This window comes from Galdieria sulphuraria (genome assembly GCF_000341285.1).
Source record: "Galdieria sulphuraria unplaced genomic scaffold scaf_36, whole genome shotgun sequence".
Classification (NCBI taxonomy): domain Eukaryota; phylum Rhodophyta; class Bangiophyceae; order Galdieriales; family Galdieriaceae; genus Galdieria; species Galdieria sulphuraria.
The window spans coordinates 117,522-139,163 of NW_005178439.1; the positions used below are offsets into that span (position 1 = coordinate 117,522).

The window sequence follows — 21,642 nt, forward strand, 5'->3', positions numbered from 1 at the left end:
CTCGTACTAGTATTTGATATTTCATAAACGATATGAGTGTACAGCGGAAACCGAGGGAAAACCATAGCAACAACGATAAACAGTTGGTTGACAAGAGAATGATTGCAACTTCAGGAAAAGGTCCTACAATTGGTTACAACAAGCCAAAGAGCCCATTTGTTAGCCATACAAGTGGACTTGTACATGGACCAACTCAAGATTGGGAGACAAGAGGTTGGGAAAACGCCAAAAACCTCAATGGGACGAACAACAAGCAATCTTCCAGCGCACAAGGTAAAGTATTTTATATTGGGTATTTATTTTATGTGGTTTTGATATATAAGGTACATATTTCTGGGGGACTAGAGTCTATTCATGGTTATAGTTACTCAAGCTTGGATGTTTGGGGTAGAGCGCCTTCAGATGCAGGAGGAGGGGGTCAAAAACTAGTCAACTCGAGTTCTCCTCGGGTAGATATGTCACATTGGGTTTTTGGTGGAAACAAAGCGGAACAAATATCTCCTCCAGCTTTGGATCTCTCAGAATTTCCGACCTTGTCTAGTACAGTTTCTTCTACAATTCAAGAAGAGAGCAGCCGACCATCTTCCCACCCTTCTGTTTCACCGCAGTTATCAGGATATTATAGTGCAGCTGTAGGAGCCAATAGAGTGCAGTCAAAAGGAAACGTTCCACCCAATGGAAAGCGTACCAATATGAACTCGTTTCCTTCTTTGAATAGTCACGACGAGAGTATCGAAAAGTTTTCAGATATGGAAGCAAAGTCGAGGATTGGATTGAACGATACTGATTGGCAACGTAACTTGACTTCCTATTCTGATGCGAAATTAGGAATGCGCTATAGAAATCGTTCTGCTCCGTTTACTGGTTCCAATATGACTCACAATGATGATTCCAGAACAAGTAACCCTATTTCATCTGACGATTTTGGTAATGTTTCTAATTGGATGTCTTCCAATTTTGGTTCGAAGAATTCCAAATATTCCTTCCAAAATGCGAGTAACAACTTTGAACAGTCGAATATCATTTCGGAACCAGAATCTTATACGACAAACTTTGAAGTTGCATCCACAGTAGCAAAGACGGAACCTCAAAGTGATTTTTCACAGTTGTCTTCAAAACTAAGCGAAATTTCATTCCCGCATGACACTTTGGAGATATATGGCATACGAGGACTCTTAAAGTTGATGTCATCAAGTTGGAGAACAGAACAACCAGACTATTTGCTACTTACTCTTGGAATCGACTTGACAAGCTTAGGACTGAATTTGAACTCCACGGAGCCCTTGTATTTATCCTTTGAGACTCCGTTTCTTGATATGGATAGAGGTCTCTATCATGAACCTGAATATATTCTTCCTGAATGCTACAAAATGGAACAAAAACCTCCTCTATTGAAATTGGGTCATTTTAGGAAGTTTCAGTTGCAAACCTTATTTTATATATTTTATTGTATGCCTCGAGATGCATTACAGATTCTTGCAGCTGCGGAATTGTATCAAAGAGAGTGGAGATATCATAAAGACTTGAAACTTTGGTTTACGAGAGCACCTGGTACAACCACTCCGGGATATGAACGAAATGCTTTTATCTACTTTGATATAACTACATGGGAAAGGAAACCTTTTCATGAAACAAATAGAAATTTCTTGCAAGGTTTTCTTCCTCAAAATGTGATTACTGAAGCAGTAGAACATTTAGTAAATTCCAATTCGTCGTCCTAAAACTGTGATCTTTTCTATAGAAAATGGCTGTTTATCAAACACATTTAGACAAAAAGGAACCACTTATACAAAGGTTTCGAAAAGGTCGAGGATTGGGAGTATCTGTTGTAGCTTCAACGCAAGACAACGATACTCTGCTTGTTCTATCAGAAACAGATAGAGTTCAGTGTCTAGTCGATCACTCAATAGATTTGGATTGCACTCTCAAGTGGACACTGTTGATTCCACCTAGCAAAAAACTAACTTGTGTAAGTAGTGTGAGTTTGCTTAGTTTGCTTTGTATAGTGACTTGTGATATTTATTAGAGTGCCATTCCTATTGGCTTATGTGGAGTACAATTTTTAGGAGTCTTAGATGAGCACGACATAACTTTATGGGACTCTAGTACGGAGGAATTTGGAGTTTTGAACTGGAAAATTGTTGGACAAGTGCCCTATCCAGTTGCTCGTATTATTGAACTGGTGTTTGGTGCGAAAACTTGCATTCTTGTCATATCAAGTACGGGATATCAGTTGCTAGATGGGAGTAGCTTTGATACTGTTTTTTCATTTGTATTACAAAAGTAAGTGAGGTTTTCAATTGTTATTCTTTTGAAGTCATATTTTTAGTAGTAACTGCGAACATATTTGTTCTCGAGTGGTGAAAGGAAGTGTCTTTCCTGCAAGTTTAGGATTCAGAAAGGAAAGTGATTATTGTGTGATATTAGGAGTGGTAAATCATTCACCAGATACTGGAAAAGACATATTTTTTCATATATTCGATGAAGAATGTTGCAAATGTAGAACTTTGGAATGGAATGTGAAGTTTTATGTTGAAGAAAGTACCATTCAGTCACTTATTTTCTATGAAGAACAACAAAATGATGAGATATGTAGCCTTCATTTGTGTATGTTTTGGTCATGTGGAATATTGGAGTTTAGAATGATAACGTTTGATGGTCAAGAGCCTATTATTATCCGTCGAATTACATTACCAGGCACTGAGTTTACTCCACGGAATACTTTTCTTTTTGATTTGAGCAACGATTATTTTGGAATACTTTTCAAGGAAAGTTTACAAATTTGGCATAAGAAATGGAAACTTTGTTTTCGGAAATGGAGTGTGCTTAAGGAATTGGGTATTGTGAAGGATATAAGTCGCAGTCGTTTTTCTCATTTAGGAGACGATAATTTTTGCATTTATGGTTGTTTTGTGAATGGCTTGGTGAAATGGAATTGTGAACTTCCACAACTATCTTTATCCCAAATATTAGAAATGAAAAGAATCGAAAATTTGAATATACAAGATTTTTCCTGTATGGAACGAAAAGGACAAATATTTTCAGAAGATATGTTGGAAGCATTGTCCATGACAGATAATGATACGCGAGGAGATCTTATTATGAAAACTTTGTCTGACAAGGAAAAGGAGTGGATCAATCACATAGAACAAGGTCTTTACTCTTCCAAAGATATTTTGGAAGTTTTGCAAGAGCCCCAATCAACCAATAATTTGGATATATCTTCAGCACAAACTTCACAACATCATAAATTGTACGAAAAGCCCTCGTCTTTGTTGATTAGTACTATTTTGATGCATATTTTCAAAGTCCTAAAAGATGGAGATTTATCATATACAGCGGTGTTGGAATTTTTAGTCAAGAGACATTGGATTGACTATTCTATGATGAGAAGTTGTCTGATATCTTTGGAGAGTCAACAGAGCACTACAAAGAATCCCATATTGTTTCCGTTTCTATGGAGAAACCATTTATTTTCTTTATGTTTGGAGTTTATGAAACACATTGTAGACTTACCACCGATCGAAGTAATCTATCTAATTCAACAAGTTTCGAACAATAGACAACAGAATTCTTTCATAGAAAATGATAATTTCTATTTAGAACAACTTTTCACTGCATTATGGCAGAGACCTTTTTCAACCAAAGATATGATGTTGGCTTTAGAAATGTTACCTTTTCGTGATGTTATACTTCAGTTACATTTATTTGAAGACGAGTTGGAAAGCATTCTTCATACGAAAAGGTGGATTTCAAAAGCTTGGATTGCGTGGATTGCTCTCATTTTGGACACCTACATGTTTGCTCTTCTTGTGGATAGCAAAGGCATTCAACATCTTAACAATGTTTATAAGAAAGTGAAACAACTTGAACAGTTGACTGAAATAATGGTCTCTGTTGAGCCTCTTATTCGAAGTTTTGTGGAAAGGCAACAACTGTTCTTCACCAACAAAGGACAACATAAGCATTGGGTTGAATATTATTCATTCACTTTGTAATTATTTATCAAATATACAAACAGTTGAATTCCATATCAAGTTTTTCTTTCATAGTGTTCCAAAGTTACAGAAGCGTTTTTACATAATAAGATGGTTTTATGGGAAGACTTATTACTCAATATCCATATAAAACTGCTATACTTGTGAAACAACTAGAAAATTGATATGTAATAGAATGGAACATTCGCATTATTATTTTAGTCAACAATAATCAGATAACCAACAATTTGCAATATCTAGCAAGACCACTCATATCCTCAAAAACTTGCAATAATTCTACTCCTACATTTGGCTCTTTATGTAAAAAGTCTTGTATCAGTTTAGGATGTGAAGGATCGACTTCTAACCATATTGTGCCTCCTGTCTTCAACCAATTCTTTGCACCTCTCAATATAACACGAATAATTTCCATTCCTCATCAAAACAATTTGAATAATAAATATCATTAGCATATTTTAACGACTTACCATCTTTTCCTCCTAATAACGCACATGATGCCTCGTATTGAATAACTTCCGGTTGCAAGGTTCGATATTCTGCTTCTGGAATGTATGGAGGATTAGATACCAAAAAGTCATACTTATTGTCATCTAACCGAAATTTTGTAATATCTTGCAAGTGAATATCTAACAACCGCTTTTGTTCATCTTCTAAAACTATGCAGGCATTTTCTTTCGTCAAGGTGATAGCTTGAGGATCAATATCAAGTGCAGTCACTTTCAATATATTATTATTCCCTGTGAACTCCTTCCAACCTTTCAAAAGAGATAAACTGATGGCGCCACTTCCACATCCAATCTCTAAACATCTTGTCACTTCACCGGTTGAGCCTCGACGCAACACATTCTTCCAAAACTTTAGGATCCTGTCTACCAACTCCTCGGTTTCCGGACGAGGTATTAAGACAGGTTGTCTGACCTTCAAAGTCAAATTATAAAAGTCCCAATTACCCACAATGTACTGCACTGGTTCTCGGAGAAGACGTCTAAGTGCATTGTGTGTCAAAGTGCTGTAAAACGGCTCTAGTTGGGATAACAAAGTAGGCTCTCCACGAAGCAACTGTTTCCGACTCAAGCCAAAACTAGTTGCCACTATGTACTCTGCTGACAGTCTGGACTCTGGAACTCCTTGTTGAACGAACACTTCACTCAGCCTGGTCACCAGCTCTTTAGTAGTGCTACAGACTCGCAGCTTGTCTCTCAACTCTGTTTCACTAAGCTGCGAGCTGCATGAGACGTAGTTGCTTGGTTTATTGACAGTTTTGTGATATCTGTTTGGTAGAAAAACTTGGACACAGCCTCTCCTTGTTCCAATGAGTAACCAACTTTTATTCAAGACATTGCATGCTATGCTGACAAACATATTATGTATTTCCAAAATAAAACAGAAACCAAGAGTTTAGAAAAACTGTAAGATATAGTCTTTATTTCTATACAAGCCAGAATCAAAAGGAGAAGGAGCAGCTGCGCGAACGCATACTACTCCAGGGTCATAAATTGAGGAGTCGACAGCCACATAGTCGTGACCTCGACGGTTTCAACAAACAACTTTCCCTGTCCGAAGACAAAAGTAAAGAAGTTTGTCGTCCCCGCACAGTCGTACGTCTTGCGATGTACAGACTGCCCTCCCAGGTAAGTATGATTTTCTACTAAGGTCGTTTAACATTATTTAAAAACGGGATCCAAACAATTTTGATGTTGGGACGAATTCAACTTGCGAATTGGGATTTACAGCATTTTCTATTTCTTTCCTTTTTGACCCATAAACTCTCAAAGGATCAAGGTATATGGCATTCTTTTGCAACAGATGAAATGCACAAAGAATAAATACTTTGGTCGCTCCTCGTGTTGCGAACTCCAGTTGCCTAGTCCTCATTAGTTTATTTAGGAATTCTATTTCGTCCATAAACAAGAATTTATCGTCAAGTAAAGTTTGCTGCATGAGCAACATTTTCTACATCTTCGTCGTCTTCCAAGGCTTCTATGAGTCCATTCACCTTTTTCCCCAAGTCCTCTTCTATGGACAAGGATATCATGTTCTTGGGACGATACAAAACGTCAGCGGACTCAAACACAAAACTTCTCTCCTTGAGACTTTCCAAAATAGTAAAGAATTGATCTGGATTGCAAGTCATATGAGCTTCCTTCGAACTTTCAACGACTTCCACATCCTTTGCGTTCAAGTCGATAGCTGCTTCTTCCAGTTTGTCTAATAAGCTAGTATCCTCGGAAATGCTAAAACGTATCACCCCCAACTTTTCAAACATCCAATCTACAGAACCTGGAGAACCCAGACTTCCTTCATACTTGTTAAATAAATGTCGTACTTGAGCAGCAGTACGATTACGATTTCCGGTAAGCGCTTCTACCAAAATAGCTATACCACCTGGTCCATATCCTTCGTATCGAACAGCTTCCAACTCAGCTTCCGAACGAACACCCAACCCTGACTTGATTGCACTCTGAATTTTATCCTTAGGAACATCCAGAGACTTTGCTCTTTCGATGGCAACTGCCAACTTTACATTTTTCGCTGGGTCCTCTCCTGCTTCTCTCACTGCGGATATGATACTCCTCGATATTTTTGCAATGTTCTGAGAACGTTTTGCGTCTGCTCGTGCTTTCTGATCTGTGAAAAGCCAATGTTAGCGTCCTGGTATGAAAAGTAGTCTAATCCGTTGTGTACATACGCTTAATATTGTGCCACTTGGAGTGTCCAGCCATTTTCAAAATAGAAGGTATCCATTCTTCCAAGTTGGGTAGTGCGGGCACACTTCCTAGTCCATTCGCAATTTCTAGTTGTGGAAGTAAGTTACTCAAATATCGAAAATTCTTCACATATATGAACAAGTCGTCCAGTGGAGCAAACTTGAGCATTGCTGACAAACTGCTCAATAACAAAAATGGATTGGATTTTGAGTTATTCGTAAATAAAATGAATATGACACAAGAAGAGGCGCGAGAGTTGTTGGCCAAGTTACGAGCCAAGCCTGAAAACAAGGTACATATGTTTTTAGCTTTACTTACTTTTTATGAACTATGTTAGTCTTGTTTCGATTGCAACGCGAGAAACCCCACCTGGGCTTCAGCTTCCTTTGGAGTGTTTATCTGTTTGGATTGTGCTGGGCTTCACAGGAAACTTGGAACTCATGTTACCTTTGTAAGGTCCACTATTATGGATACTTGGACTCCACATCACTTGCGTCTTATGGTGCTGGGTGGGAACGCTAAAGCCCGAGAGTTTTATTCTCAAAATGGATGGAGTTTGGAGAGTGGAAGAGGTATAGAAGAAAAGTATACCGGCCGTATTGGACAACAGTACAAAGCATATCTCCAAAAGCAAGCAGTGATATCTGAAGAAAGGTATGAAAGAAGACAACTGACTTTTGTTCAACCACTTACTTGCTTCCAGAGGCGAAGTCCGTTTGGGTGAAGAACTGGAGCAACTAGAACCTGCAAGTAGTATTGTTGTTGAAGAAAGTAACGTGAATGTAGAAGATTCGACAATTTCTGAGTTACCTAACCCTTTGACTACGGAAACCAATTTCTTAGAAAGTAGTTGGGACGGCTTTTCAGACGACCACTCTCTTCAAGAACAAACTGCGGAGTCCCTATTAGATACCGGTGTAACTAGTGTACCTGTCTCTTCCTCTACAGAACCTTTCAACTCGCAGTCAAAGTTACAAACGAATACAAATAACTTTAGAACCATCAAACTGAAAAGTAGTATGGGTAGTAGACGAGGTTTAGGAGCAAAACGAATGTCAAGGGAGATGTCTCCCAAAGTTGCAACGGTGGATATATCCAAAGTTGGAACGATTAAGGAAAAGCCAGTTATACATGTTACGGAACAGCATGCAAGCTTGGAAAGAGATTCTTCAAGTCCTGCATTGTTTACTTTTCATGACCAGAATTCTAGAGAGGAAACCAAAATCAAACCTCAGGATCGATTTGCAAATGCTCGTTCTATTTCGTCTGCGGATTACTTTTCTTCAACAACTTCCAACTATAGTCATTCTGAAAGTCAACCTACAGATGCATCATTTCGCTTTGCTGGTGCTCGTTCAATTTCATCATCTGAGTACTTTGGAGAAGATGTACCTGTTACCAGAAGATCTTCTGATAGAAATGAAACATCGGAAGAGTTGAGGGAACTTGCTTCACAATTTGTAAAAAAGGCATCTTTGGAAGCTTCAGAAATGAAAGCAATTGCTGGAAAAGCGTTTAAACAGGTTTCAAGTTATTTGGATGAGTTTCTTAGTAAAGGTTATCAATAATCCGAGTAGTATCTTTGCAATTGTTTGGATTCTGAAAATGAATAGCGAACTCACTCTATCCAACAATGTTTTCCTTGAAAGAACTAGTACTTGGGAAGAGTTGAAAAAGACAAGTGAGGAGGGTTTGTTTTATTTAAAGCACTTATTGGAAGTGTATTCGCAAGCTGATGTTGGCAACTTTTCAAAAGATGACGTTGGTTGAATTTTGTTGCACTGTGCCTTTCTTACAACTTCGTTCTATTAGCTTAATTCGTTGAAGAGAATGGCTTGTGACTTTACAGATTCAAAACAAGAAGCAGCGTTGTATTTGGAGGCCAACAGGACTTGTCAAAGAGTTTTCTCCACTGGAAGCACAAGAAGAGAAAAGGTAACTTTTGAGAGTATTTACTAGTTGAACTTTCTCGCTCTATCTTTTCTAGTCTTCTTCGGAAGTGAATAATATCTTGACAATATATGAGCAAGTGGTCCAAAAGTTCCAAAACGAGAATAGGAGCGAAATGAGTGAAGAATTGAAGAGACTTGTCAACTTCATGGAGGTAGTTGAAGAGCTTGTGTATGATATGAGATTGGTTGAAATAACAATATGACACTCGTAGACTCTTCAAGAGGGAGAAGTAGTTTCTTCAGTCTTTCCATCGGACGAGAAGCATTTTACTTGTCCTATATCACAAAGTAGACTTGTTGAACCTGTGAAAAAGTAAGAAGCGTTCAAATTGTCTATTTATACAGTTTGGTTAAATAATGTTCGCAACTATCATAACAGTAAGGAATGTCTTCATACATACTCAAGACAAGCGTTGTTGGAATATTTGAAACATCACAAAACTTCGAAGAAACAAACTTGTGTTCGTTGTCCAGTAGCTTTTTGTGACAAGTTGGTCAGTCCAAATGGATACCAGTTAAAAACTTCATAACAAGTATTCTTGGTTAGGTTTCTCTGGATTCGATAGAGCCGGATCATGAAATGGAAAAACTCTTAAAGGAATGGTCAAGTCGCCTAGAAAAAGGAACAAACCCTCTTGGAGCAGTTTCAGTAGAAGAGTTTGTATCATCTTGATAACTTTTTCACAATACATATATTCTCAAGTTTCAATATACTGCACAGGAGATGGAAAAATAAATTCTTCTCCACTCGATATCCAAAGAATATCTCCAGGACAGACTTCATGTAATGAAGATATTTCAAAACCAGAACGCGTATATGCTTTAGTTGCTACACTCATATCGAGTAGTTGAGCAGCTTTTATAAAAAAACTTGCTAGACTATTTGGCAACTCCAAGCCAACATCCATCAGAAAAGTACGACCATATTGCTCAAAATTCTATATAAAGTAAAAAAGATTATTTAAAAGTAAGCAAAGTTGAAAGCTCTGAATCAACAGTTGACAACTCTCTAATAGGATAACTTTCTACAGAAGAATCGGTGGACATCCTTTGTAAGGTTTTGGAACGAGAGCGAACAGATCCTTGAGCTTCCTTTGAAGGGCATTTTTGGATAATATTCCAAGTATCTTCTTCTCCTAACTCAACTGATAGAGTATCCTCATCTATCAAGTCGAATATACTCCGTTTTAAGTTGGCGTTACTTGCAAGTTTCCTCTTCCTCAAGTAATACTTTTGAGCATGGGACTGACACTGACTAGCACTTCTCGTTTCAACATAGTCTGCTATTTGTCTCCAATTTCCATGACCGAATTTTTTCAGTGCTACAAGAAAGCGATGGTGTTCATCCAGTTTCCAAGCATTCTTGAATTTTCTTTCATTGTTTTGCAAAAGATTGCAACTCTCAGTTAAGAGTTGTCGAGGAAACTCCGAAACGGTTTCTTCACTCATTTTGAAAGTTGTGACTTTGTCCTTGTGAAAAGGACACTGTCCAAAACGTGCACAAAAGCCACCTCTTTGGTTTGGTGCACCACAAACACGAAAGCCTCTCGAGTTGTAAGCTACACCATCAATAAATATTACTTGTTCACCAATTGTATCTTCTTCTTGGTGTTGTATTTCAAATTGTTCTCTAGTCAATATCGAAGAAGTTGAATAAGTTTCTTGTGGCTTCCCACAACTCATTTTGGGTCACTCTCATGCTTCGTCGAGAAGCTCGAAGACGACGTGAATATCTCTATCGAAAGTCTTTGAAAGAAGAAGAAATATATGAGAAGAAAATCAAGGTAATATTATTTTTTAGAAGCTATATTTAAGGAATATTATGTGGTAACTTTTATTTAGGTTAGAGACGCCATTGCTGCTGGAAAGAATGTTCCAACAGAACTTCAAGGCAAGTGTTCGATATATAATAGAATGCTTTTGAGTTTTTACGTTGTTTGGATAGAAGAAGCACAAGAATTGTTTGAATCCGCAAACTACTTGGACTCAGCAACAGACCGTGCTTATTCTCACGTGGATGACGAATATGCTAGAGCCAATGAAATAGATCCCAAAGTAGATTCTTTATTTATTCATAGCGTTATCAGTTTGTTGCTTAAACAGTCCTAGGTTGTCATTACAACCTCTCGAGATCCCAGTAGTAGATTGTCTCAGTTTGCCAAAGAAGTGAAACTTTTATTTCCCAACTCTCAACGGTTGAACCGAGGCAATCTAGTCATTCGTGACTTGATGACGGCTTGTAAAAACAATCAAGTAACTGATGTTATCCTGTTAAGTGAATATAGAGGTAATACGAGAATTCGAAATGCTGGAACTTGTGCAAAGTGATTTTTATATTACTTTAGGACAGCCCGATGGTCTTGTTGTTTGTCATTTACCTCTTGGACCTACTGCATTCTTTTGTAAGTAATAGAGGAGTTTGTTTTGTTTGTTGTTTGATTATCAATCCTATCAAGCTTTATCCAACGTGGTTATGCGTCATGATATTGTGGATACAGACCTTGGAACAGTCTCAGAAGCCAACCCGCATCTTGTCTTTGATAATTTTGAATCAAAGCTTGGATGGAGAGTTAAAAATATTCTCAAATATTTATTTCCGAGTCCAAAACCAGATTCCAAGCGTATCATTACTTTCAGCAATCATGCAGATATTATTTCCTTTAGGTAAGGAATCGTTTTCTTAGTTTAGCTTATTTGATATTTTCTTAGACATCATTTGTATCAAAAAAGTGGCACTAGACCCGAAGATATAGAGTTGATAGAAATGGGACCTCGTTTTGATATGAAGCTTTACCAAATTCGATTAGGAACGATTGAGCAATCACATGCGGATAATGAATGGGTTTTAAGGCCTTATATGAATACAGCACATAAGAGACGAGCATTAGGTGGAATCTAAGGGAATGTGTGAAAACATGGAAATATTTTCCTTCTTTGGAACGTTCATATATTTATCGTTGTTGACTTTTGAATTGTTGCAACAGTGGATATGTAACATCAAAACGAATGATCAGACCAAGAGAGAAGGTTTTCAAGTATGTGTCAACAGATATGAAGAAATATTAGAATCGTTTCATATGTAGTCCCCAGATATTTCTAAAACAATCTTTAAATATAAGCATCGTACACTTGTACTATTTTTTTGATCAAAAATATGATAGAGACTAAAGTAACTAACAAGAGCCAAAAATTTCAGAAATAGCTTTGTGACTAGAGCTATATACATCTTGGTTACGACCTACCGAGACTCGTAGTTACTTTAGCTCACGGATGAATCGTCCATAATGTGAAAAAGATCAGCCTACTGGTTGTGCTTTGTGGAGCTTTCTATTGGTCCCATGCTTTTGAGTCTCTTTGTGACAATATTCATTTTCAAATACGAATCCTTCTTTACTGGGTTTAACAAAAAACTTATATTTTTAATGTAAAGAGGTATAAAGCGTCTATTAGTATCTGTCAACACACAAAGTTGTTACAGAATGAATAAACTAATTATTTCAAAAAGAGAGAAGTATACCAAAGCACACGATAGATTGACTGTCTCTTTTCTCTAGTTGGTCAAAAGTGAATAGCAATTCGAATGGAGGATTTCAGCTCAATACAACGTTGTGTTTCTATTATATTCCAAGAATTATTCAGTGATCTCCTCTCCAAATACTTGGATTTTCCCTTTTATGATACATAAACGGAAAAAGAAGTACGTGACCTGCTTAGTGTCGCAAGAACCCAAAAAGTTACTTGGAAAGCTCGAATATGGCTATTCAAGTATACCTTTGCAGAATCATATGATCTTACTCATTGGAAATGAGTCATATTTGATTCTCAGTAAACCTTCCTATTAACGTATTTGAAGTTTTGGAAAAATTTTTGAATCACAACTACGATTAATAATTTTGGATACAAAAGTTGTGTACACCAATAAACCAACGTAGTTTTACAAAGCTTGCATTTCCTTTACAATTTGTGAACTTTAAGTATTTGCAGCTACTGGATTCAAGTGAGAAAAGTCATAGTGTCCATCTTTTCCAGGTCAACTCTAAATTCCAATGTCACTTCAAAAGAAAATAGAATGATGCTTTCATTTCCTTGAAAAGATATAATTGTGAAGAGAATGCATACAATTTCAATTGATTAAACTTCGGAGGAAGTCTTAACCTATTCGCTCTTACCATCATTTTCACGTAATGAACTTTATACAACTATTGATAATATATTTCAAGAGCTTTCGAAAGTCCCACCATTTGTTGACCAGGATGAAAGTAGCTGTCACATACTACAGTTGTCACAAACGGCACATAAGAAAGTTTTGACTATCACAGGGACTCTTTTTTAAAATAAATATTCAAGCTTCTTACAAGCACTTGCGTGTAGCCTTGAAAGTGTTTCAGTCAACAAAAAGACAACTTGAAGAATGGGTCGTCTTTGAAATTCACAACTCAATTCCTAAAGTGCTCTTTGACTATAATAGAAAACAAGTTTCACCTATTCTTCCATTGAAAAGGTTTCTTGCATCAAGATTGTCAGGATATTCTGTAGAGAGGCACTGAGCATAGTGGCCTGGCGTATTATCACACATAGCGGGGGTGCAAACGTGACCTTTTTGACTTGTATATAAAGGTTTATCTGAAAATTCAGGAGATTTTTTCTACTCGACTAACTGTAGCGAAAGAGTGGACACACTACCTTCAGTTGAGCCTCAATCTCCCTTGTAAAGAATATTGTATCAATAAAATGTAGAGTTGTTCCTTGGAATATCCATAATCTATAATAATAACAATGCACACAAAACACTAATTTATAACACCAACATCAGTAATGACAATAGGATTATCTCTACTTTGTTGAAACTCTCTGCAACCAGAACAAAATTTTCACAATGTCTTCTTCTCTAATTCTTGTATGCATTAAGTCGTCAAAAGAAATGTATTTTAGAGCAGATACCGGAAGACGTGGGAGCTTTGAAACATATTCACGAACTTGACTTTCATCAAATCCCAATTGACGGAGAAACAAATTCCAATCAAATGACGAAGAACTGGAAGCTACAACACTTCGTTTGCCTCGTATATTTCCTTCTTCCATTTGCATAGCACTTTGAAAACCTTCCATTTGCATCCTATTCTCCTTGTTTGTTCTCGGTCTTATATTTCGAGCCACTCTAACAGAAGCATTTGATTGCTCAGCTTCCAAAGATGAAACATATTCATTAGACATCGACTCAAAGATAGTTTTACACCATACTGAAAAGTATTTACTGAACTCTTCTCGGCTTGCCTTGTCAATTTTCCTCAAAATATCGAAATTTTCTATTCCCAAAAATCGTTCAAGGTTCCTTTGGGAAACAACTATCAATTGCATACATGATCGACTACTTTCATTCAAAGTTGACCCTGCAGAATGTTCAGTTACCAAATAACTTGCATCCTCAACAATATTCTGTTCTTCACTAGAGAAAACTACAGATCGACCATAACTAGTACAAACTACCACAAACTGAAAACAAAGTTGAACAGATGAAAAAGATTCGTCATTCAAAACGGAAACAACTCCCTTAAAAAATTGTTCTGCTTCCTTCTCAATATTTCTTTTCGAAAATTCACTTTTGTGATAAAATTTAAATGAAAATCCAACAACATAACGTGTTTCACCATTATGGAATACAACATATGCATCAGCGCCACTAGAATTGCCATCTTTTGGAACAAAAATACCACAACGTTGTAAAAATTTTCCATAATGGTCAGAAAATGAATCAGAGACATTTCTCAAGATGGGTATATCATTAGATTTTGTTGATTCCATAGAATAAGAAACATTGTCCTGTTCAATAAAAGAACCCTCGAAAATTCCTGGAATAGCAGAATGCACAATCTGCGAGGAACTAGAATGAAGAAAAGTTAATAAGCGAAAACGAAAGATCTTCATAAATATAAATTCAAAGAAGACTCCCTTTGCTGTTGAAATGTCGGAAATATAACTAAACGGAGATAAAGGCAAGAGTTCAGTAGCCTCAAGGAAAAAGTTATAGTTGCTATGAGCTCTCAATATAAAATCACAACAACCAATCTTGAATTCAGTGCCCAAATCAATCCCGTCAGTTTCACAAATTTCAAAGTAAAACCCAAAAGTTGCAACCAAGTCCATCAAATAACTTCTCGTTCCACATAGAGTAATTACAAAGTCAATTGGAAAAACTGTCCCAAGCTGATAATTCAAAAGGACAAATTGATATCGAAGAAGGGTTGCGGAATCTAGTATCTCTGGAATAATAAACGTTACTGACTCTAGTAGTAAAGAGCTAAAGACACTATCTAACAAAAGTTCCATATTGTCATCGTTGGTAACAGGTTGCGATAAGTTTGAAACTTTCCCTACTAGGGCTAATAAAGTATTCCTTACAATCAACGGAATACCCCCTGTCTTCTTCTTCAACAATTCTACGAATCGATATCGTAATTCATCAAAGGGCAATAAACAGTCCTTCAAGGACTTTCCATCATAAGTTGCCAGCTCAAGATATTCGTTAATATCATGGAGGTTAAAGAGATTCAACCGCAACATACGGAGACTCACTCTACTGGAGCGAGCATCAGACAAGGGGGCTGAGATTTCAGCAGTTCGACCTGCCACATAGACAATTACCTTCCCTGTAATCAAAAAACTACGTAGAATGCGGAAGAAATTCCGGAAAGGTACATATTTTGGGTCAGACTCAAAAAACTGTTTCGTGGTAAGTTCACTATAGTATGTGGTGAGGTAACTCAGGTGGCTAAGTTCGTCTATCATCAAAAATAAATATCGTTTCTGAAATTGTTCGAGAAGCCAATTAATAGCTCCTACAATATCAAAATTCTTTACCGTCCTTTCAGCTATTTGAAGAGCGTCCGCATCTTTACCATTTTGTCGGTAAGCGTTCAAAATAATATTATACATCAAAGCCTTTCGAAAACTTGGAAAAGGAGCATCAGAAAAGCTCTCTCTTAGTTCTAAGATAACTGACAAAGTTTGTTCCGCAAAGTGTTTCCAAGGCACCTTCAAAGCACTCGGTTGGGGGTTATCGTTTGAACTGTGTAGTTGTTGAAAAGCCTGTGCATTGGAACACTCACGCTCTGCAAAAATATTCAAATAGACCAAAAAGTTTTGGCCTAGAAATGTTTTGCCGGCTCCATAAATATGCGGCGCAAAACAGCAAGCCGGGCGATTGAACGAAGGCCCACCGTACGCCTTCTCCGAGAACTGAAAAAGAAACGTCCGTATAATTGTCCTGACGTCCTCTTCCCTGTCAATTTGTGGTTCTTTTAAGCGGTATATTGTTTGCATTATCCAAAGACTGATACAACTCGAAACTTTCAACAACGAATGACCTAAACACAAATTGTAAATTGGACAAATTGATAATGTTTTTCAAGAGTTTCCAGGGCGGCTATACAGTTACTTTGGATATCGTTAAGTTGGTTTATGACACTTTAGCCACTTCAAACCTATCGAGGGATTAAAGTTATAAAAATGAAATTTCGGAATTTAAACCTCTCTTTGAACATATTTCAAGCTTTGAATTGTTTCTATTGTAACAGTCCCACCTTTTCCTTTGAGACGTTGAGCTCCACTTGGCTTGTATTGTCTTTTTGGATTGTCCAATATTGAATACCTCTGTTACTTTTATATACTCCATTCAAGAGATATCGTTGTTTAAACTCTGGTATTCCTTGGAAATTCGCTGTTTGTCTTTTCGAGGAGATAACCAAGGCAATGGATTCCAAATAACTCAAGGTCGTGAACCTTTCATCTCTCTCGTAAATCAGCAGATTTTTATTGAGTGTCGTTTTAGAATATTTTTCGTGCATATCTGCAGTCAGAATCTTGGTCCTTTAGGCTCTTGTCGATATCAGCCCTTGGGTTCACATTGTCAAGATAGTTTGTAAGAACCTTAACTAGATTCTTAGTCGAATCCTATTCCTTTTATTTTTCGGCACTTTAGTTATGTCCGTTTTCATTTAGGAAGATACTCTTTTTAAAGAGACGAATTGTAGGTTTGTGATCAGATTTGGAACATAAAAGACATTTCTCAGAATAGCATGCAGAAGAAATCCAGGGACTACTTCTACCCATCTGTCATAGTTGTCTTCATAGATTGGCACCTTTAACAGGGTCATATTATTAGATAATTAGGACGCTCGTTAATAAGTTGACGAAGCGTTTAAAGAAGATTCTGACCAGAGATAGATTGCTCCTTGCTATGATTGATCTTCCTAGACATTGTTGTTTTGATACACCTTGTAGATAGGTATTTATATAGTTTGTCTCAATGTCTCATATCTATTCCCTTATGGATGATCGTTAATTCATTTATCACGAATTCTACCAAAAGAAAAATTTCAATAGTCATCTTACCCAGTCGTTTTGTTGTATCGTTTTACATAAATGATAAAAGTATCTACTGAAAAAGCAAGGTGATGCTGACTATAGGAGTATTTTAGCTGTTAAAGAGACATTTCCAAAAAATGGACAAATAACAAAAAGTTTAAAAAGTGTACAAACTTTCGGTTTATAAGAGTACCAAAAATCAGTAAAGTCTCTATGCCCAAAAAAAACTATTATAACAGAAAGGAGTTTACATTTCAGTGTTTCTCATCATAGCAGAAACATCTGAGCAATCCTTTTACAATTCTTTTTATAGATGATTTTAAAACATTCCCATTTAGCAAACTCTTGCAAAAAAAGATAACATTGCTAAAGCAAGATTGCAATCGTACACATAGCGTTGTTCAAATCGGCAGAAAGTCTCATTCTTTTCAATACTGTATAACTAGGTAAGATTGCCGATGGAAATTTACCTTGTTATGATGACAAGTGGTGGGTTCTTCGAATGGATAATTATAAAACAAAAAATTAGGAAACAATGGAACTTAAGCTCTTGTAGTAGAAAGACTGCTCTGCTTCTTCTTCTTTTTTTGGAAACTAGAAACATAAATGATCCAACAGTGCTATTAACGAATACTCTTACAACTTTTCACTGTTGACTTTCATTCGAAGAGAACTATAGGGTTGAATCTGGAAAGGGACGATCTTTGCAACTTTCAATCTTTCAGCAACCGTTTGAGATACTCTCTCTATGAGCTCCTTGACTTTAACAGTACTCTAAACTTTACCCCGTAAATTGTATCCCTATTTGTATGTTTTCTAATACTCAATGACTCGATATAATCCTTGGCACTTGTGTGTAGACCCAGTCAATGAATGGCAAAGTTTGAGGTTATAACTTTTTGTGTTTGTTAACTATCCAAATATTGCATATATCAAAATATACCGGAGTAGCCATAGTAAAAACTCAACCTAACATTCCCTGAAGAGAGTAGTAGTCACAAGAAAGTTTCTGGATGACTCAAAGTCAGGGACGTTTGAGTGTAGAGCCAATGACTCAAAATGAAGCATTCCTATGTGGACAACATACTGCAATGGAATTATACAATATCTTGCAACAATGTCAATGTGATAAGAATACATAACTAACTACCTATTTGAATATGTGATAGTAATCTTTTGCAACAATACTATCTGCCAGGGCATTCCACATCTCAGCAAAGTTCCTACCAAACAACATTTTCCAGGTACTAGAAACATACCTTTTGTCTAAATCATTGCGAAAGATAACTGTTTGAAAACGATTGATGGTGCAGAATCTACAAAAACTTTTCAATCTGACTACATTTCTGTCTCCTTTACTATTTGTCAAATAACCACTCCTCTAAAGGATTCAACGTATTACAAACTTACAATTCCAAACAAAAGATTCTACTAAAATATTTCTTATTCTGTTAATATGAAAACCAAGCAGCTTTCGATCGATTCAACCAAGTTCCATCACCATTACATCTTTGAAGTTTGCACAACAATCTACAACCTTTTGTCCGCCAACTTGTGGCTCTATCAAACCTAATCTAGTTGAAGACTCATTCTACCTTTCAGAAAGGTAAAGTTTATGCTTGGTTATGGAAACCTGGGTGCTCACCCAATCACATCGGGTCTCTGGCTGATGAAGGTTTGTTTTAGAACCTTCACAGTTTCCAAAGTTGAGAAGTAAGATACCATAGTTTAAGCCTTGCATTTTATTTTGAATAAAAAGTTTTTTGTTGTATAACTTTCCATTGCTCAAATTGAGTCATTATCAACGTGTCTCAAGCTTCCATAGCGATCTATTTTGGTAACAAACTGATCCAACAGCCTTTTGAAGTCATCCATTGTGAGACTATGCTGAAAAATCGAAACATTTCAGAAACGTTTCAATGTCAACAAATATTCCATTCATACGTAGAAGAGAAGAAAGAATGTGAGATTCTAAAACAATTGGAGCAAAGACAAAGCGCTTTCTGGTGTCATATAGAGTTTTCTGTTTCTCCAATACGGACTTTTTCATGACTTGAGAGCCTTCCCCAACAAAGTTTTCTACAATTGCTTCAAAATAGCCAATCTATTGTCATAGACACCAAAAATGACTCAACTTATTGAATACAATTGTCGTATATTTAGTATTGATAATATTCAGAATGTATTATGCAATTACATAGCCATGTAAAATGGCTAGATAAGAATGAACTACTGTGAACCAGCCCTGTCAGCCAGCTAATAAACTCTTTTCGGAAAAGAATGTATGGTCTCCAAAGAGGCAAAAAAGTAAGATGTAACCAAGTTTCAAACATACAAAAAATAGTTTATTTGCTCTTCAAAACAAAGAAAAGGACTGAGTTAGAATCTATTGCCAACTTAAGAAACTGTTACGGATTCTATCAAGTAAATCTAATCCAAAATCCCAAAAAGTAGGATTATGAGAAACACCAAACGCTCTTTCAAGTCCATTCAAAATTTCGTCGTCAATCAGCATTTCGACATCTCTTTCACAAAGAATAACAAGTTCACAATTATCAGGTACTTTGAAAAAATCATCTCCAATAAACATTCCACTGGAGTAACAACGACTCTGATTACCCAACTCATTAGAAACATTCAATGATAACTTTGTACTAACGATAATAAGCATACAATGATGAGAATCCATTGCACTGGATAAGACTTGATCATAAACAGGATCTAAAAATTTCTTGGCTTCATCTATAATATCTGACCAGCCAATTCCTTCCGACTTCCAACGTCCTTTACAAGCAACTCCAACAGTAAGAACTTTGGGTTCCACAGGAGATTGTAATTTGAATATAATATCAGGACTATGAGAAGTAGCGTCCAAAGGAATGTAAACAGTCTCTAAATAAAGTGTCTCTCGAATAATCTTATTCCATTCAGTACTGGCAAAAGTTCTTCGACTCTTGTTCGATTCATTTCTTGTTTCTCTAGAACTAACAACAGACTTCATATAGTGAATAGGTGATATTGTACTGATTGGAAGTTTCATTTGTTTCCATATCGGAGACAACTGACACAACAATTCCCTCAACTCATTTCGATTCTTTGAAGACAACATCAAAACTAGTCGTAAAGCAACAATTCCTTCAAATACACGACACTTTGAATAAAAGAAACAATCTACTGGTTCGACATCAAGTGATCCAAGAAGTATCTTTTCCAAAGAAGAGATGGAAGGGTCCCTCTTGAAGATTACAACAAATACTTTCGGAATTAGGACTTGAAAAGTATTCTCGTCAATAGGATATCGATATAATCCCATTTCAGTGACTGCATCATATAAAAAGGACTCCGAGGTCAATCTATCATCTACTTGAAACGGTATACGATAAAGAGCCATCATCAAAAGTAAATCAAAAACACTTCTTCTATCTTCGTCCAAATTCAATATTCGTTCCACAAATGGTTCAGCACAAATTATTCGGAAATCGTAGTCATTCATACAAGTCAAACATTCTTCTTTCGATATGAAAGGCTGATTTCTTGCTACTATATAATTCAAAAGCATATTTACTGCACGAGTCAACAAACCAGGAACTCCACCTGTACATTCCAACAACGAATCTGCCAATTCATTTACTGAAAATGAAGAACTACATAAGACATTACAAACCGGAACTTGAGTAGGTGTCTCAAGAAGACTCTTTTCAAGGAATTCAACGATACTGGAAGCGTCCAAAGGTGATAAAGAAATAAAATGTAGTATAACTCTTGATAGCCAAAAGACACATAATTCTTAATACTTAAACCCTTGCTTTTCCCAACAACAATAAAAAACAAGTCGGGTTCTTCGCACAATTGACTAATGATACCGAAAAAGTCATTGTAAGGTCGAACTACACCGTCATCGGTCCTCCCCAAATGAAACAAAGTCGAGACTTGCGTCAAAGACACCAACTTCATCAAATGCCAACAAAAGACATTGATCAGAAGGAATGCCCAAAATCTTCCGTAGCTCTGGAACTAGAAAGCTTGGATAGGGAGGAATGTGTCTGAAGGCTTCATCAGGCTTCATAAACGGTAGACCCATCTGATAACAAGCAGACCGGTACAACAAATAGTAGACTGCCCACTCAAGGTTGCGTTATTACGGCGACGGGGACTGTGGACTCCAACTCCTTCAAAAACAGCAAAAAAGCAACGAAGCCCTCTTCAAAAACTCCAAAAAGCTAAGCTTCAAAGGGTCTGAAGCAAACGTCGACAGAGAAAATTCACCAAACCTTTGCACAAAGCTCCAAGAAAGGTTCGGGCAAAGGTCGTTTTGCCCGAGCCAAAAAGATGGGGGGCAAATGGTATCGTCAAGCGATAGTCGCAACTACTCGTTACACCCCTGAGTTGTTCTCTGTTGCTATGAAGATCATACAGTTCTTCTGTCACTCGAAAAACATCTCTTTCACGATCTACCACAACAGACTTAAACTTGACAAAAGCTTCCCACTTTTCATCCAAACTCGCCATCGCCAAAGAGAAATTAAACAATCTTCTGCTTATTTCGGAGTACAAATATAAATAAACGAATGACTTGTTTGTCGGTCACAACAAAAACAATGGAAAAAAACAATAAGGATA

General features: G+C 36.8%; 9 protein-coding genes across 10 annotated transcripts; 4 read left to right on the plus strand and 5 right to left on the minus strand.

Moving 5' to 3' along the window:
• Positions 1-9: 9 nt before the first annotated feature.
• Gasu_41300 (CCR4-NOT transcription complex subunit 2) lies at positions 10-4,029 on the plus strand. Of its 2 annotated transcripts, XM_005704903.1 has the most exons (5): positions 80-273; positions 346-1,697; positions 1,742-1,969; positions 2,027-2,283; positions 2,333-4,029. In XM_005704903.1, exons 1-5 carry the CDS (start codon positions 99-101, stop codon positions 3,996-3,998), a joined length of 3,678 nt encoding a protein of 1,225 aa, XP_005704960.1. In that variant the 5' UTR covers positions 80-98; the 3' UTR covers positions 3,999-4,029. The 2 variants fall into 2 exon arrangements, with proteins under 2 accessions (XP_005704961.1, XP_005704960.1); XM_005704904.1 differs by having other exon boundaries at positions 10-1,697.
• A 5-nt stretch (positions 4,030-4,034) lies between these two features.
• Gasu_41310 (methyltransferase) lies at positions 4,035-5,369 on the minus strand. The gene is made up of 2 exons (XM_005704905.1): positions 4,466-5,369; positions 4,035-4,412 (listed from the first exon to the last, which is right to left on the minus strand). Exons 1-2 carry the CDS (start codon positions 5,358-5,360, stop codon positions 4,210-4,212), a joined length of 1,098 nt encoding a protein of 365 aa, XP_005704962.1. The 5' UTR covers positions 5,361-5,369; the 3' UTR covers positions 4,035-4,209.
• A 5-nt stretch (positions 5,370-5,374) lies between these two features.
• On the minus strand, positions 5,375-6,739 carry Gasu_41320 (glucose-1-phosphate adenylyltransferase). Its single transcript, XM_005704906.1, has 2 exons — positions 6,688-6,739; positions 5,375-6,626 (listed from the first exon to the last, which is right to left on the minus strand). The coding sequence occupies exons 1-2, from the start codon at positions 6,719-6,721 to the stop codon at positions 5,920-5,922; spliced, it is 741 nt and encodes a 246-aa protein (XP_005704963.1). The 5' UTR covers positions 6,722-6,739; the 3' UTR covers positions 5,375-5,919.
• Positions 6,740-6,749: 10 nt separating this feature from the next.
• On the plus strand, positions 6,750-8,300 carry Gasu_41330 (ADP-ribosylation factor GTPase-activating protein 2/3). Its single transcript, XM_005704907.1, has 3 exons — positions 6,750-6,998; positions 7,044-7,360; positions 7,410-8,300. The coding sequence occupies exons 1-3, from the start codon at positions 6,840-6,842 to the stop codon at positions 8,272-8,274; spliced, it is 1,341 nt and encodes a 446-aa protein (XP_005704964.1). The 5' UTR covers positions 6,750-6,839; the 3' UTR covers positions 8,275-8,300.
• Positions 8,301-8,309: 9 nt separating this feature from the next.
• Positions 8,310-9,450, plus strand: Gasu_41340 (uncharacterized protein). Its single transcript, XM_005704908.1, has 6 exons — positions 8,310-8,467; positions 8,519-8,641; positions 8,694-8,810; positions 8,871-8,971; positions 9,038-9,152; positions 9,206-9,450. The coding sequence occupies exons 1-6, from the start codon at positions 8,312-8,314 to the stop codon at positions 9,329-9,331; spliced, it is 738 nt and encodes a 245-aa protein (XP_005704965.1). The 5' UTR covers positions 8,310-8,311; the 3' UTR covers positions 9,332-9,450.
• Positions 9,451-9,454: 4 nt separating this feature from the next.
• On the minus strand, positions 9,455-10,249 carry Gasu_41350 (myb family transcription factor). The gene has a single exon (XM_005704909.1). It carries the CDS (start codon positions 10,105-10,107, stop codon positions 9,616-9,618), a length of 492 nt encoding a protein of 163 aa, XP_005704966.1. The 5' UTR covers positions 10,108-10,249; the 3' UTR covers positions 9,455-9,615.
• Positions 10,250-10,259: 10 nt separating this feature from the next.
• Gasu_41360 (uncharacterized protein) lies at positions 10,260-12,161 on the plus strand. The gene is made up of 7 exons (XM_005704910.1): positions 10,260-10,442; positions 10,501-10,549; positions 10,604-10,713; positions 10,768-10,945; positions 11,004-11,060; positions 11,115-11,322; positions 11,368-12,161. The coding sequence occupies exons 1-7, from the start codon at positions 10,356-10,358 to the stop codon at positions 11,555-11,557; spliced, it is 879 nt and encodes a 292-aa protein (XP_005704967.1). The 5' UTR covers positions 10,260-10,355; the 3' UTR covers positions 11,558-12,161.
• Positions 12,162-12,833: 672 nt separating this feature from the next.
• Gasu_41370 (archaeal ATPase) lies at positions 12,834-16,069 on the minus strand. Its single transcript, XM_005704911.1, has one exon. The coding sequence runs from the start codon at positions 15,976-15,978 to the stop codon at positions 13,492-13,494; it is 2,487 nt and encodes an 828-aa protein (XP_005704968.1). The 5' UTR covers positions 15,979-16,069; the 3' UTR covers positions 12,834-13,491.
• A 3,282-nt stretch (positions 16,070-19,351) lies between these two features.
• Positions 19,352-21,029, minus strand: Gasu_41380 (archaeal ATPase). Its single transcript, XM_005704912.1, has 2 exons — positions 20,783-21,029; positions 19,352-20,738 (listed from the first exon to the last, which is right to left on the minus strand). The coding sequence occupies exons 1-2, from the start codon at positions 20,974-20,976 to the stop codon at positions 19,409-19,411; spliced, it is 1,524 nt and encodes a 507-aa protein (XP_005704969.1). The 5' UTR covers positions 20,977-21,029; the 3' UTR covers positions 19,352-19,408.
• Between the last annotated feature and the right edge of the window lie 613 nt (positions 21,030-21,642).